The 17454-nt window shown below is 36.1% G+C and overlaps 1 protein-coding gene and 1 long non-coding RNA gene across 3 annotated transcripts in view; one reads left to right on the top strand and one right to left on the bottom strand.

The window, feature by feature from the left end:
* LOC134670424 (uncharacterized) overlaps positions 1 to 17454 on the bottom strand; it is a 363694-nt gene that overhangs the window by 147349 nt on the left and 198891 nt on the right. The gene's annotated exons all lie outside the window — the stretch shown is intronic.
* The window catches only part of LOC134670405 (fibronectin type III domain-containing protein 5), a 177580-nt gene that overhangs the window by 136071 nt on the left and 24055 nt on the right, over positions 1 to 17454 (top strand). For both annotated transcript variants that reach the window (XM_063528248.1, XM_063528247.1), the window contains exon 7: positions 3122 to 3196. In XM_063528248.1, the coding sequence (XP_063384318.1) occupies positions 3122 to 3196 (75 nt within the window). The remainder of the gene's footprint in view (positions 1 to 3121; positions 3197 to 17454) is intronic.

Below are 17454 nucleotides of genomic sequence, written 5' to 3'. Positions count from 1 at the left end.
TCATAATAATAATAATAATAACGGAGGGTCCGACAGCTGCTCACCACACACCGAATGCTGCACCCACGCTCGTCTGTTATGAGATTGTATATCCCACGGAAATGTGGAGGTCGCGGCTTTCTAAACGCCAAAAATCTCCACAACCGTGAGGTGTACAATCTCAGGAATTATTTCCTCAACAACGAGTGTGGGATGCATCGTGATGTGGTGGCAGCTGACAGGGGCCTCACGCCGCTCTCCTTGGCGAACGAGAACTGGCGCAAACCTGTAGTACTAAGCACCGAGGACCGCAAGGCGGTATGGAAGGATAAGCAGCTACACGGGCGGTTCTACAAGGCCCTCATGGGACCCGATGTAGACCTACCCGCGTCGGTGAACTGGCTACGATTCGGGGACCTCTTCGGAGAAACCGAGGGTTTTGCCTGTGCAATTGCGGACGAAGTTATCATGACGAATAACTACCGGAGATATATCCTGAAGGACGGTACGGTCGACATTTGTCGGGCATGCCGCCGTCCCGGAGAGTCACTCAGGCATATTATCTCCGGTTGTTCTCATCTTGCTAACGGCGAGTACTTGCACAGACATAATCTCGTAGCCAGAATTATTCACCAGCAACTTGCCCTCCTATACGGCCTTGTGGACCGTGAAGTGCCGTACTACAAGTACTCACCTGCGCCAGTTCTCGAAAATGGTCGTGCCACGCTCTATTGGGATCGATCTATCATCACTGACAGGACTATTGTAGCCAATAAGCCTGACATCGTGCTGATAGATCGATCGCAGCGCCGGGCCGTGCTCGTCGACGTCACCATCCCCCATGATGAGAATCTCGTGAAGGCCGAGAAGGACAAGTCCAGCAAGTACCTAGACTTAGCTCACGAGATAACCGCCATGTGGGATGTTGACTCGACGATCATTGTTCCTATAGTCGTGTCAGCGAACGGTCTCATAGCGAAGAGTCTCGACCAACACCTAGAGAGACTCTCGCTAGGTGGTTGGATCAAGGGTCAGATGCAGAAGGCGGTAATTTTGGACACGGCGCGTATAGTACGTCGATTCCTCACTCTGCGGCCCTGACCACCGGCAGCTTGGGCCCTGCCCCGCTGCCGGCGGCACCCTAGGTTAGGTTTTTTATAATGTGTTTATAATTTTCTTTTTTATTGTTTTGTAAGTGTTTTTATATTTTACTTTTATATGCATATTATAATTAACCTACGTTTTGAGAACATGGTACAGCAGCTCTTCTAACTATGCTAATATTGTCTCCTGGCTGATTTATTTATTTATTCGTATGGCATTCATTATGAGTCGTTCCACAGTTTTATTTACAAATTAATGTCTAGGTTCTTCACCCATTGGGCTGCGTTATCACTAAACGCTATCCTGGCTGATGGGACAGAATAACAACAAGAAATAGTTGATCGACCCATGTACTACCACATATTAGAAAATGCTCAAAGATATCTAGACATACAAGTGATTGCCAAGAGCTGTGTAGGTCATTTTGAGCGTAGCTGCTTTGGCCGTTATTGTACTGATAAATAAACAGCCACGTTAGCTTCAAACAGTGAACAAAAATAACTATGACCTCTGACCTATAAAAGCAGACAGACGAGCGGAAATTATTGATCAATATGTGGTATTATCAAGTCTTATTTCATAAGTATTATGTAAAAAAGATAGGTCTAAATGAAGAAGCCTAATGTTATAACGATGTTTTTTTTTAAAGAATATATCGTCATATTAAAAAAAAAACTTTATTACTTATTTTCGTAATTAATTGAAATCTATGTGATAATTAACTTTTTAAATAAAGTTAGGTTTATTTTATCTTGTCGTACTTTTTAACAGGTGTCACAGTGTCATTTACCAACTTCGCTATAGGACGATGGTGTGTTACAAAAAAATACCCAGAATCCCCTAAAATACCCATAAAAGCTAACCTATGCATTACTCCATAACTCATGTCCTTGTAGGTCAAAGGTATCTAGTTTTAGTTAAAGAAATCTGTAGAAAATTATGTACTTTAAGTAGGTAAATAGGCGTAGCTGGATTCTTGAAGGTTGCATATTTTATGCTTCTGTAAGCTATAAGTAGGTTGAACAGAATTATTTAGCGGTCCTAGTAGGTATTGAGTTACCGTTTGTATTCAGGTTGTTCATTGACTCATTCATTCATATCTACTGTAATTTAACTTTCATTGTAATAACCCTTATAAGTTATAATTACAGTTTCATTGACCTTGATATTTAAAACATTTTTAAAAATCCTTGATATGTTACTCAAACCTATTACCTATAAGGTTTCTTTTAATGTCGATCTTTTGATTTTAGTAACTTAATTCTTGTCACCTTAACCCGTAGTGTAAATTTAGTTCGATAACTATCGGCTAACTGAAATACTCCTGTAACTTAAAAATGTGCAGCAAATAGTAAAAAATAAAACTATTAAAACTGATCTACAGATAACCAAAAATATGCCTATTACTGATGCGCCTCTGAAAAATTCTCAAAATTTTGTGGTTTTCACATGTGATCTTGGAAATTTCCTAAAATGTCTTATGTTATGGGTTTTTGACACCGACATTTCTCGACAATTTTCCCCACTTTCTGCTACATGTACATCTATAGTTCCATTTTCTGTTAACTGTGTACCATTAACGGCCGGTTAGCAATCGTCACAAAACTGCCCTCAATGTCAAACCCCATTACATTTTGTCAGGAATGTGACAGTTAAGGCGACAGTCCATTTCCAACGACAGCTGCATTACTGTTCATTTTACTATGGAAATTGACAATGACAGCGACGCGTTCAGTACCGGTAGTGCAGCTGCGGTTAGAAATGGAATGTTACCATTAACAATCCATTTCTGACCGCAGCTGCACTAACTGCTCCGACACGTCGATGTTATTGTCAATTTCCATAGTAAAATTAATGACAAAGCAATGAATGACAGTAACGTCGCAACAGTAGTGCAGCTGTCGTTGGAAATGGACTCTCACCTTTAAATAGACGTTACTGACACACGACTTAAGACGCGCTTAAAGTGCAAGTTAAAATGAAAATGCCCTTATACAGTAAACTTTATATTAAAGTATTAATTGATCTTGTGTATCAGGTGCCCGGCAGCAGCGCGCTGGCAGCGGCGGCGGCAGGCGGGCAGTGTGCCCATTCTGCACCATCGGCCTGTTCGGTAACTAAATCACCTAAGACGAGACTACAGAATAACCAACCTTCTTCCAACCATACGCGGTTCAAATTAAAATGACGAGAGTTTTAATCACACGTATTAAGAATTCTGTATGCTTTTCGGGAACAGTCTGGACTGTTTGAAACTGTATTTTGTAATTTTGCGGTTTGTAGAAATGTGGCTTGAAATTAAAATTGCACTGGTTTAAGTTGACATTGGCTTGTATTTCGTGTATAACATTTCTAAACTGTACTTTGGTCATGCATGTTATTTAGTTGAAAGAATCGTTTTTTTTTCTGCTTATTATACATTTTCGTAATAGAATGGCTGCCAAACCCTTTTAAGCAGGAAGCTACCTCTTAAGATACTACCCGCCGCTTAGATGTGAATTTTGAGACCGTTATTCCAATACTATTTTTGAAATACAACCGACAATAAGCACCCTTTTCGTCGAAAACGGCACAAGTAATGGGGCCTGTGGTATAAATGCTTGTAAACTATAATACACGCGGATGTATCTTCTCGACTCTTTTTTTTGGCTTCCGCTTGTATTTTAAGGGTTTACAAAACCTTGTAACTTGCAATACAAGTAGAAGTCCCTTTCTAACAAAAGCTGTCAAAAAGGGACTTCCACTTGTATTACAAGTTACAAGCTTTTGACAAACAGGGCACTGATCTCAAATATTTTATTCTAAACGGCGCGGTGTTCAACTAAATGCATACTTTCAAACATGTCAGGAACATGTTAAGCTTAAAGCAGTTAATTTCAAGCACATCTATTTAAGTAGTTAACACATTCACTGCCAAGAAAACGTGTTCAAGAAACCCCGGCACCGAAAGCGTTAACAGAATATAAAGGTAAAACAAGTTGGTTAAATTCTGTAGTCTCGTCAAATTCCATTTTGTGACGTCTCTCGTACCCACTATAGTAACTGTAATGCCACGGTCGTGCCACCCTACAGTTAATCCTAGCTTCCCCTGTATTTAGAACTAAAAATACTTAATTATATAGTAGATAGCATTTTTATGTTCCATATATCTTATTTATCTTATGTAGATTCGATTTGTTACCCTCTTTACCAATTACGAGGAAATTTGATAGGTACCTACTTTAACTTCGTATAAAGTCTTTTATATAATATACAAAGGAATCTTACCTAATTCGGTATTTAGAGTAAAAGCGCGTTTTATCAAATACCCAAGTAATATTGCTTTTCTCAAATTTTATGAACAATGTTAGGATAAGATGGAATTAGATCAAATCTGGAGGATTCTTTCTAAACTATACTTTCGATTGCTGGTGACACATCTATCCTGCCGATAATATTCATGGAAAATACTTCGTATTTTTGACAGATTTTGATTCGTTAAATCATTGAACAAAACAAGTTGCTATTGAATGCGAGCTTAAAGTATAAATAATTATGTGGTTAAGTAACTTTAAGAATAACAATGAAAAGAAGTAATAAAAATTATAAACGCGTTCTTGAGATTTTTTTTTTATTCGTACGTAAATAACAGATTGGAATTTATTGTCATACGTTGTTTATTGTGTGTTTGTTTATTGTTAAATAAGAGTAGTCGTAAAGCCATTAAAGTTACTTCTAAAACAAAATCTTTCGTCCCATGACAAAGTATTCAAAAAACAAAGGTACAGGAAAAGAACAAAATAAGTTTAAATACAGCTAATATTGCAAAATCTACAACTCTAAGAACAAAATACAGGTATATACTAAGTATAAATTATATTTTGTTAGCTAGGAGTCGAAGTCGAAGTTATAAGTAACTAGGAGTCGAAGTGGTCGCCATGGCCGACTTCGGCCGAAAGAATCATCATCATCAGCTATTTATTCCAATTTTCATTATTGAAGTAGATAGTTTATAATTATAAATAACATTATTCGAGTATTTTTAATCGTATTTCAATTACAACATAGTTAGTTAGTTTCAAATAGTTAAAGAAAAACAAAAGTTTTACAAAAGTTTTAAATGTCTCCAAGAAATTTAAATTCTTGTTTTGCTTAGCAGCATCCTTTATTATAATTCTGTTTTAAATTTAAACCATTATAATGGAATTATCTCCTGTATATTTTATTATTATAAGCGCATCATTAAAAACTCTATGTTGCTTGTTTTAATTAGGTGTCTAGTTACGGGAACTTTAATATATACCGGGTGTGGCCTGTAACACGAGCAAATAATTAAAACATAGATTGTACTCCTCAAACGGTGACACTTTTGTTCAACAACTTTTAAAAATTATGAAGTATTTAGACTCCCTATTTTTCATACAAAATAAATATTATCTTCAATGGACGTCATCGCTACGCCATATCATTGTGATTGACGTTGCTTGTCACGCCTTAAACATAACAAAATTTGCAATACATTGCGTCTTAGAATAAACTTTAAAGTGTATTGAAAATCAAGCCTCAAGTTATTTTTAAAAGTGTCTGAACAAATGTTGGTCAGTATGAGGAGTACAGCCTACAGTTTAATTTTTTGCTCATATTATTGGCCACACCCGGTATTACGCTTCAGTTAAAAACAGCAGTTGAACATTAATTTCAAGCTAAAACTTTAGTAAAATCAGCTAGATTTCCGTGACGTGCAACGAAACTTTGAATTTAGAAAAACTAGAGATAGACGCGGGTAAACAACAAAAAGCGAAATGAAAAAAAAGTTTAATTCAAAGTATTCGTGGAATTATTATTCAAATCCAGACGAATTATTAGACAAATTAATAATATGGGATGTCAATATATATAGACAAAGTCTTCAGACCCATGTGTTGAATTGATTATGTGCGAAGTCTGTAGTGTGAATATTAAAGTGACAACCCCAACATTAACCGTTTCGAGGGACACAAGTAGTCATCTACGGATTTATCTCATAGAGCGGAACTAAAACCCCACTAACGTAGCATCATCAACAAAAATGAGGCTAGGCACTGGCCCAAACGGACCTCGTAAATGTGGCTAAAACTGCGTAATAATATTTTTATCGTGGTTTTACTCGTAATGGTAAAGGTGCATTCAAATAAAGAAAAACAAAAATTTAATCTCAGGACTAGTGATCGTATTAGACTTGCTACTATTATGTTTAAATCTTAATAATAGGGCTTCTACATGTCCATACATACGTTTTTTTTTAATTATTTATATAATACCTACCTATTGTACAAACTCGAAGGGTAGGATGACACTTGTTATTTCAATACAATTTTGCGAGGATTGGCATTTTTAGGCTATAAATTAAATGGAGATGACAGGTGTGATCCTACCCTTAAAATATTATAATTAGGAACACAACTGTATAATTGTCAGTCTTAATTATTTACGTGTCAGTTAAAAGTCGTAACAAAGTGTGAAACTAATTTATGGCTAAGCCATGGCCAGAATAACCATGACCTTCCACTTGCTGCAATGCGGTAGAAGGAATCACGCCAAGGCACGGTTTACTGCAATGTTGTCTTTTACCTGGAGGCCGATTCGAACGTACATTTTGACATCAAAAAAACATTCGCGCGTGCATTTCGCTCTTACTTGTCTGACCATGTAAATGTCTGAATTAACTTCAGAACACTGTACGGCTAAATACCATCAGTTTGGCATTGACATAAACGCTATCGTGAACGTAATTTCCCCGTAATTATTTCACCGTGTCGCCGAAATAATTTTTTTATCTTGTAAGATTTGACTATTGTATGTATGTTAGTTTGTAAGGTATGTATCTATGGGCCTTAGTTGCCTGATAATAAATGATATTTGATTTGATTTGATTTGTAATTTACTTTCTATGGATCTCGCTCGTACTGACATAATTAGTGCGAACGAGATATATAGAAAGTAAATTACGTTCACGATAGCGTTTATGTCAATGCCAAACTGATGGTAGCCGTACTGATTTCGTGTCCCTAGATTCCCTAGCAAAGAAAAAATTATTTTTCTAAAACCATGTTGATTTTTTACTTTTTGTTTACACGGGTATTGTTTGATTCATAAGTATTTAATAAACACATTAAAATTAACAACTTGATCAGATACAAGTTACATTTTGTACGGTAACGCAACATGGCAAAAACAACATGGTTTAAAAAAATATCAATTTTTCTGTGCACACGATAATTAGACCGGGAGATAGTGACACATTTTACTGGGTCATTTGTACCCGTATGGCGGTTCGTCAGGGGTCTAAGTACGTAATGAACGAAATAAAAATGATGGTCATAGCGCTGGTACCGGCGGCCCAATCGCGTGGGCGTTAGTCGAACGTGTCGGATAAAATACGAGTGTCGAACGATTTGTTCCACAAAAATCCTCGTATTTTTCGATAGTCCATAAAAAAGAAGTAGACGGTACCGTAATGCCATACTTCTCCGGTGTGACTTACAGCCCGCCATACTGAGGCGAACAGTCGAACACATTAATTAAAAAAAACCAATTAAATCATTTGTGCCAATTAAATTTTTGCACAGGTGATCATCGTCGAGCAGCCATTCATGGACATCACCATGCCATACTTTTCGAATGGTTCCAAATGGCCGCCATACCGCCGCAAAGGAGTTAATTTTTTTTTATTGCTAAACGATTTGTACCATCTTGTAATTTTTTTTCAAGACTTTCTGTGTGATCATAAATGGAAATCTCATAATGCCATACCTGTAGGCGGTGGCAAATGTGTACAATATTTTTTTTTATTTCAAGTATGGTGCCCCTTTTTCCCCCTATTAGAAGTATGGCAAATATAATAATGGTCACATTGCATCATATAATTTCCAAAAATCCAAATGCCATACTGGTACAAATCGTCAAAAAATTGTTTTTTGTTTTAAGTCTTGGCTTAAGTCTCACAGTCGTCCGCCCCGTAGTTATAATCTGAAATATTTTTTTTTAGGTATAATTGTATCCAAACAAACAGAATATGATGATGCCATGCTGTAAAAAATTATTTAACGTATACATAGTCGTATTTTTGAAACGTGTCGATTAAATAAAATTTTCAAGTATGGCAGCACTTTTTCCCCCTACTATAAGTATGGCAATTATAATAACGGTCACATTTTATCAAATACTTTCCAAAAATTTAAATGCAATACTGGTACAAATCGTTTAGCAAAAAAAAAATTAACTCCCATGCGGCGGTATGGCGGCCATTTGGAACCGTCCGAAGAGTATGGCATGGTGATGTCCATGAATGGCTGCTCAACGATGATCACCTGTGCAAAAATTAGCTTGGCACAAATGGTTGAATTGTTTTTTTTTAATTAATGTGTTCGCCTCAGTATGGCGGGCTGTAAGTCACACCGGAGAAGTGTGGCATTACGCAACCGCCTACTTCTTTTTTATGGACTATCGGAAAATACGAGGATTTTTGTGGAACAAATCGTTCGACACTCGTATTTTATCCGACACGTTCGACTAACGCCCACGCGATTGGGCCGCCGGTACCAGCGCTATGACCATCATTTTTCTTTCCTTCATTACGTCCTTAGACCCCTGACGAACCGCCATACTGGTACAAATGATCCAGTAAAATGTGTCACTATCTCCCGGTCATATATCAAGTGTTCTAAAACTTGATTCACCCAAATAGATAGATAGATAGATAGATAGATAAATCATTTATTTATCAGCTACAAAAACAATATAATTTTACAAACCCCATAACAGAAAAAAACCTATAACACTAACAAAGAAAATTACACTATTTACAAAGAATATAGCCCAATAAAAATAAGACGGAAATGAGTACGAAAGTTATTTTTTTTAATAAATGTGGGCAGAAACTGTGTGCGCTGCACTAAGACAAACGGGTCACGGCTCAGTGATACGCGTAGCTCTTTCGAGCAAACCGCTGTTTTTATCTTTATAGTAAAACTTGATAGTTTCTTAGTTTTTATGAATTTTCCATTAAGCAATAACAGTTTCTATCAGAATGATGAGCACTTTAGCTAAAGCCATAACTTTTAAGTATCGTTCAAGGTTTTCATCTCAGTAAATAAGTTTAAGCAGACTACAGATACCTATATTTACGGTCGACGTGTTTATAGCCATAATTTTACATATAAAAAAACTTTTGAAGAAAGTCTTTGGCCATCTAGTTATGTACTTATACATATACCGCGTGTGGCCTGTAATATGAGCAAAAAATTAAACTGTAGGCTGTACTCCTCATACTGACCAACATTTGTTCAGAGACTTTTAAAAGTAACTTGTGATTTGATTTTTAATACACTTTAAAGTTTATTCTAAGACGCAATGTATTGCGAATTTTGTTATGTTTAAGGCGTGACAAGCAACGTCAATCACAATGAAATGGCATGGCGATGACGTCCATTGAAGATAATATTTATTTTGTATGAAAAATAGAGTCTAAATACTTTATAATTTTTAAAAGTTGTTGAACAAAAGTGTCACAGTAACAGTTTGAGGAGTACAATCTATGTTTTAATTATTTGCTCGTGTTACACCCGGTATAGGTACAAAAACGTAAGTCAGTTTTAAACGATGTTCTCGGCATGTTAATATCACGAATTTGGAGGTGCGCATTAAATAAGTAGTGCTTAAAATTCCACGTGATATTTTAAGCACTAGTTATCTTGAGTGCCCACAAATTTGGCGTGGAGTACATTCTGATTGAATAAACAGTTATTATTATGTTAGGTTCTGCAACTTTCATGAAACATCCGAACATCAATTAGCGTTTGTTCGCTTAAACTAGTTAGTGCCGACTTTTGACGTATATTTTAGTTAGTATAACTAGAATAATTAGAAAATTGTATGATTTTACGTAAGGTTGCAACAATTACTGAAATGAAAATGATGTGTTGTGTAGGTATTTCTTACAAAATATTGTTAGTCGAATCAGGCTACCTATGCATGACGTTTGCTAAAACAAAGTGTGGAAATGTCATCATAGACGTCAAAATTCTATGAAAAAGGTCGTTTATGTATCCCTGACAATTCCATACTTAGTTCTTTTAAAATCGGTGCCAAGTTTATTACTTATAAATTAAAAATTGCAATGTCACATTTTCTTTTATGGGCGTATTCAGCCAGCCATTTTCTATTACATTTCCTGTATAAATACATAATAACAATAAAAAAAGGAAGTGACCTTATCGACATTAAAGAATCTCTTCCGCTCTGATATCGTAAAATCCAACGTCAAACGTAACGTGAATTAAAATCGCAAAGATCTCAACAAGAGAGCACACATTTCGCCATTTTATTACCACGATAAAGTGTCCAGTAAAACGGTTTTTATTCCACATTATATAGCACCACAAAGTTACCAGTTCTAATCAAAACAAAACATCTGCAGTCTGGATTCTTTTTATGTATTCTTGTGATAACATTTTTATAGCTAAATCATCTGTCTCACACTTTTTATAGATGCGGTCAGTATCTTTATCTGAGAGCTATGATTTAGGAACCTACCTAAATAATAGTAGTATCTTAACCTAATATATTAAATTGGAGAACTATAATTAGGTATTATTTATTACAAACACAAATATCAACGCAAGGGATTCAAATAACAAGAGGAACTTGTTATATTATACGTTTCGAGCAGATGATGGAAGTAGTAGTTAAACACCTTATGCGTGATAGTATAAGAACGTATATTCTGCCTGCCTGACACGTTAGGTTGCGCTGACACAATATGCAGAGCAATATGCGTTTATGTCACAGTAATCTAGAGTGCTTCTGTTAAACACTGAAAGTAGTTAATGCCATATTACAAGATACGGATAAAAGTTGTTTTACAAAAAAAATTTTCCGGCTGACCTAAAAAGGCTATTGCAACACCTGTCATATTCTTTGACTGGGTGCATCGTAAATCTGCACTTCAAGCTCGTAAATGCGACTAAAAGCTTTCTAAAAATGGCTGACGACTGTTAAACGCCAAGTCTTTACGAAAGGGATAATAAAACGCCTGATGTATTCAAATGGTGTCATGCTTACTTTGTACTCGAGATAACTTGTTTAGCACTTACGATTAAATAGTTTCATGAAAATCCTTAGTTACATTTCCTTACAATCTATAAATCTTATATATAGAACGGGTTATATATATAAAGCGGGTTTGACTAACAGTTCATTTAAGTTGTGTAAAATTCCTGTGTAATACATACTGTAAAATTCAAAAATTTAATTAAATTAACTCTCATCAATAAATTGTAAATACAGATGTCAATCACGATGAAAAAATCAACGATGATCAACTCTAGCCAACGTGGGAATCGAATCCACATCCTTGGATTTATAGATTGTAACAATAAAAAAGGAAAAATATATTTACATCTTCTTACTTATTTTAATTTAAATTTATTCTTTGTCCACTCCAAATGTAATTTTAGGTATGACTTTTATAAAATAGAAATAACTTTTAGAAAATAGATTGAGTCAAGTAAAACTAATTTCAGAGATTTCAATATTACCTACTTGTTTGTTCAATGGACATTAGACTGACATAGTCATCATCATCATCCTGGCGTCAATCCCGGCTGTGCCCCCGCGCGGGGCGCGAGGACCCGGGGTCCGCCTTCCGACTCCTTCGTGACCACTTTGCCCGATCTTCGGCATCCCTGGTAGTGAGTCCGTTGGCACGCATGTCCTCCTTGACGACATCAAGCCATCGCTTCTTGGGCCGGCCTCTTCTTCCCGTACCGGGAGGAGGCGGCATGGCCAGGCATTTGTTACCCACGTAACTTGCCGGTCTGCCATAGTAATATGTAGTAATTTATCACAATGATATTTCTAGCTTTAATTCTTTATATTAAATTTAATCTTAAACATAAATAGCTTCACTCCCGTTGCATGTTATTTCAACTTCTTAAGAACTCGCTAGTTTTCTTAGAGTTTTTTTTATTTATTGTTTTGTATGTGGTGATTTTTCCCTTGTTGAATTTTTGAATATTATAAATTTCATTTTAGTTAAAGACAAATAACCTGTGGGGTCTCCTCTAGCTGTCACTGTCGCGCGTCGTGCCACAATAATCTAACAGATGGCGTTAGGGAGCTAGAACGCAATTAGTTAGAAACCTGCATCGCGCTTACGGAGTTTCAAATGTCACTACTATATACGGGGTGTCCTATAAGTGACACGTCACAGTGACACTGAAGGTAGACCAGGCCACGAGGACCCAAACCAACATACCATGTCCCCAGTAAAAGTGGCACGGTTTTCGAGTTATTGACAAATTAAGGTTTTTCATTAATTTTCACCGTTTTCAATATTTTTTATTTTTTTATGTGTACGGCATAATGAATACTCCTTCTGCCTACCTCTCAGTGGACTTCGGTCCCCAGGCACAACACCCACCTGGAGAGTGTACTCTCTATTGGCCCTCTGTACTAATTTTCTACAAACCTAATTTGCTATTTCTGTCATAAAATAAACTAATCTAATCTCCCAGCGTGCAGAGACACGGTTTTAGCATTAAACGACTAATTCACTTATAAACTTGCCAAATTCAAGCAATCAGCACTTCAGTCTGTTTCCAGCGTCTGTCATAGAGATCTCAATCAATTATGCTTGAAATATCACTTTACTGACAGACCAGTTCGAATGTGCACTGAATCAAACCGATATTAGAATGATATTGGAATCATATCAGTTAGCTGTCATACGCACAGGTGTCTCGCTCGCACTAATACATGTGCGGACAAGTCTGAGTGAAATGAACGCGCGAATGTCAGCTGATATGTTTCCCATATGATTCAAATATCGGTTTCATGTCAGATGCACAGTTCGAATTGACTTGAGAATCACTGTGCCAAACTGTTATTTCCATATTCGGCTTCAATTGATTATGTTATGTTAATTCAGTCTATAGTTTGTACATTTCATGTGTACGAGTTAAATCATTAGGAAAGCATTAACTTTGTTAAACCTCAGAAGGCCCAATGTGCATTACAATGAACACTCAGTTTCAATCTAATTAGGACCTTACATAAACCGAATAAAGTAGTTTATTTAGTTTCATTGCGTTCTTTAACAAACGAAATTCGTTCCAATTGACTATAGAAAACAATGTTCAAATTAAAAATGGGAAAATTTTGTACGGTGGGTCTTTACAAGGTATTTTTTTTACAATTTCACAAACACAAAAGATACAAAATACAACGAAACTCGTCGGATCGCGCCAAATCATTAGAAATACATGCGTAGATCTTTATTACATGCGAAAAACTAATCCATCTAGCCAAGTCACCTTCAATTCTCTTTGGCTATAGTAAAAAAAAATACACGGCACGTGTATGGCTGGGACGCTTATTTAATGTGTAAATAGATCCTAAAACTTAATATAACTTATCTCGGGAAATCTCTTTTTATCCGGAAAATGAGTAACTTGATCCCTACTGTCTACAACACACCAAGTACGCAATTTGCAATTTCGTGGGAAGGCCAATCTGTCGTTACCAGAGTTCGCAAATTGCGGGCATTTTTCTCTGTCACTCTTATTACGCCTTCATTGGAGTAAAAGAGAAAGATCCCCGCAATTTGCGAATTTCGGTTTTCGCGGTAGCCCCTCAGATTTGACGGTAAGCGAGATGACTATCGATAAGCGGTCGTCATTACTGCTGGTCGGCCCACGAGACAAGCGACTAGCGAATTATTTTAATATTTACTATGAAAAAACTTGGATTATGTTTGCATATATTCTACCAAAAATACTAACAAAACCGGCCAAGTGCGAGTCAAACTCGCGCACGAAGGGTTCCGTACTATTCCGCAAAACACGGCAAAAAAGTCACGTTTGTTTTATGGGACCCCACTTAAATATTTATTTTATTCTTTTTTTAGTATTTGTTGTTATCTGTGAAAATTTCAACTGCCTAGCTATCGCTATCACAGTTCAGTTGAGATGCAGCCTGGTGACAGATAGATGGACAGACGGACAGCGAAGTCTTAGTAATAGGGTCCCGTTCTTACCCTTTGGGTATGGAACCCTAAAAATGAGATCACTGTTATCTTAAATAGTTAATAAACGAATTGAATTGAATATTGGTTTAGGCTAATATTATAAATACCTATTGACTTAGTCCCAGAGTAAATAACCTCAGTAAGCATTGGGCTAAAAATTCAATATAAACACAGAATAAAGGTGATGTTTGGATTCAGACTGCACCAGCTTTCCTGTTGCAGTATTGCAGCGCGAGTTTGTCAAACTCCGCAAACGTCACAAAAATGATAACGGACAAAATTTCGGGCAGTGACAGTCGGCAGTAATGTCGCTGATATCGTCTAACGAACTGTTAATCCCCCAGAATGTTAATCCCCCCTTAAGTTTCTGATTTAGGCCACAAGATGGCAGTTTCTCCAACGCGTTCCTAGAAAAAATGCGCGGAATAAAGAAACTGTTCCATTCGAATTCAGATAACTACTAAAGACTAATGTGGATTCTCCTAATGAAAGTAAGTAAGTAGCTAAACAAACAAACAGAAGCTAGGAAACTATAATGAAAGTTTGATAGATAATGGAAAAGTTGTGTGCATCAAGTCCGTATCAATCAATGTTTTATGACGTTCTTTTGTTTTTATCTGGTAATGTTATGATTGATTTCTTGCTAATGGATATTTACGAAATACATATTACTATACCTATGCTAACTCGGGGCATGAACTCTAGAGTGATGGCAAAGATATATGTAACTTCGTATAAGATGAATAAAGTGTAAGAAAAAAACGTGCCTCGGAAATCAAGAAAGTCATTCCCGGATAGATGGCGCTCACACCTTTAGCCTATTCTCGGCTAGATGGCGTGACGACACCGTTTCATATATTTTAACTATTTTAACACATAAATATCAGTGAATGAACATGGGTCAAAATGATATAAAAATAATATAATCATTTATCCATAGGTATATATTCATTTTTTTGATAATTTTATACGTGTTTATTTTGAGTTATAGTCGTGTGTCGATAGACGGCAGTAAATTTACAGTGACTACAACATTTACTATGACAGGACCCCTCTACACTATCTATTCTGTTTGCTTATTATCAATATGTATATTCGTATAAGCATGAATTTCATTTTTATACACATAATCCTAGTTTTTAGGTGTTCGTAGTATTTTGTGCGTATAGAACTTATTTATTTACATGAAAGCCTTATTTATGCGATACATCATTATAATTAAGATACCTATTTTTTTTGGATAGTTTTATGTAAGACCTAGGAAACTGATTCATCGATTCATTCAGTCGTTTGTCTGTCTTGTTTGGGTATTACCAATTTGACTTCCCAATTTCTCTTGCCTTGTACCATTCCGCATGACATGCTTGTCAAGCTAACGGGTACTTCCTTTTAGTATTCATAAAGAATCCAATAATGCTTTTCTTTTCCATTTTATGTAAATCACAGGTCGTTTCATTCGACTGTTCTTACAGTGAGCGTGTTGGGTGATTTAGGGAGCAATTTAATTTCAAACACGGTTCAATTTAATCTCAGAAATCCTTTTGAATTTAGGGTAGTGACTTTGCAAATAATCTGATTGTTCCCTATCTTGGTTAGGTATAGTATTCAGACTGGTTACACGTGCAACATTGGACAATGCAAATGCCTCCAAAAATCGATACACAATAAAATAAAACTATTGAAACGGATTATATCACGTATATTGAATTCGTACTACATCCCGACGTTTCGAACCTTTAGCGTTCGTGGTCTACGGGTGACTGAGGAAAAAAAAAACACACAAACAGTACACACTGCACACACAGTATATACAGTTTTTGCATACCTATTATAGTTTTTCCTTAGTCACCCGTTGACCACGAACGCTGTAGAGGGTTCGAAACGTCGGGATGTAGTATGAATTCAATATAAGGCGGCAAACTATGGCGGTAACCCAAGACAATGTTTGGTTACAAAATAGTGAAAATAGCCCATATTATAATAGTATCCTATCATGAAATAAATTTAACTGCAATTCACACACAAACAATTTGCAAAGAAATTAATTTAAGCCTATTTCCGTGTTTCTATCGTCTTCTAGTGATTTATCGACAGTAACGACTATACCATTTATCTTCGACGCAATTGCATCGAAAAATCTACTCTATGCCATAGTAATAAGATTGATAGTTCAATGTGCGTAGACTGCAATTACTGCATGACTGGCTAATTGAAACGTTGCCTTAAACGACAGGTCGCGGCTTTCTTAGCAATTTGCTTGACTTAAATTTTTTGATTAATTGGAATATGGTTTTTGGATGATAAATGAGTTAAATTATGTTGTTAGTGTAAATTAATATTATCGCTTAAATTGTTTACGTATTTATTGGAGTTAATGTTGCTATAGTATTCTTATTTACAGTACAGATACAGTGGTATTAAAGCGGAGCGGCCAAGGTGTTCACAATATCTAAACACGCACTCTAACGCCCTGACAATAGAGGTGTGTTCAGATATTTGTGAGCGCCTTAGCCGCTCCGATATATCAATGGTGAATGTACCTAGTTATTAAAGATAATGATATTCCGATCAAACATTTTTGATTCGTTCACGTATTAAATCGCTATCAGGGTGTAAAAATATTTGTTATTTTCGACTTCAAATACGATGAGGTTTCGTGAATTTTAAAACAATTTTTACACACGAGTAGTCTCGTTGGAAATTCTCGTCACAGTGAACGTGGCGGTTTGTGGGCAGAACCGGATTTACATTTCAGTGAAATTCGAAAATGTTATATATTTGGGAAACTGGAACGTAGTTCAGTTTACTAAGGAGAGGTATATATTATAGGTACGAGTATATACCCTGACAATATTTTATTTGGCTTTCACCATATTGTGGAGTTTTAGTGGAATACCTACTATTTTTTTTACTGGCAAGGAGACTCTTTGAAAACAGACGTTGAAAGAAATTGAATATTACAGATGGAAACAAGTAGGCATTTCGCAATTATAATGATTTTACCACAAAAAGGCCACAAAAGATTGTCTCATATGCGAGATTTTTTTTTTCGAAAAGTACAATAAACCATTAACAACTTTAAAAATACGATAGTTACGTAGCATTCCAATAAACCATATTTTTAAATTAATTATTGACAAAACCGGCCATTGCCATATTTAAGCTACTTGTAGCGATACTATCTCAGGGCACAAAATAAATAATACAAGCTGAAGTACTAGATACAAGCTCAACCGCGAGGGGCCCGTCCCAAATGCTTGTAACTTGTAATACAAGTGGAAGTCCGTTTCTAACAAAAGCTTTAAAAAAGGGACTTCCACTTGTAT

Source organism: Cydia fagiglandana, chromosome 13 (genome assembly GCF_963556715.1).
Source record: "Cydia fagiglandana chromosome 13, ilCydFagi1.1, whole genome shotgun sequence".
Taxonomy (NCBI): Eukaryota; Metazoa; Arthropoda; class Insecta; order Lepidoptera; family Tortricidae; genus Cydia; species Cydia fagiglandana.
This window is presented reverse-complemented; position numbering and strand designations above follow the sequence as displayed.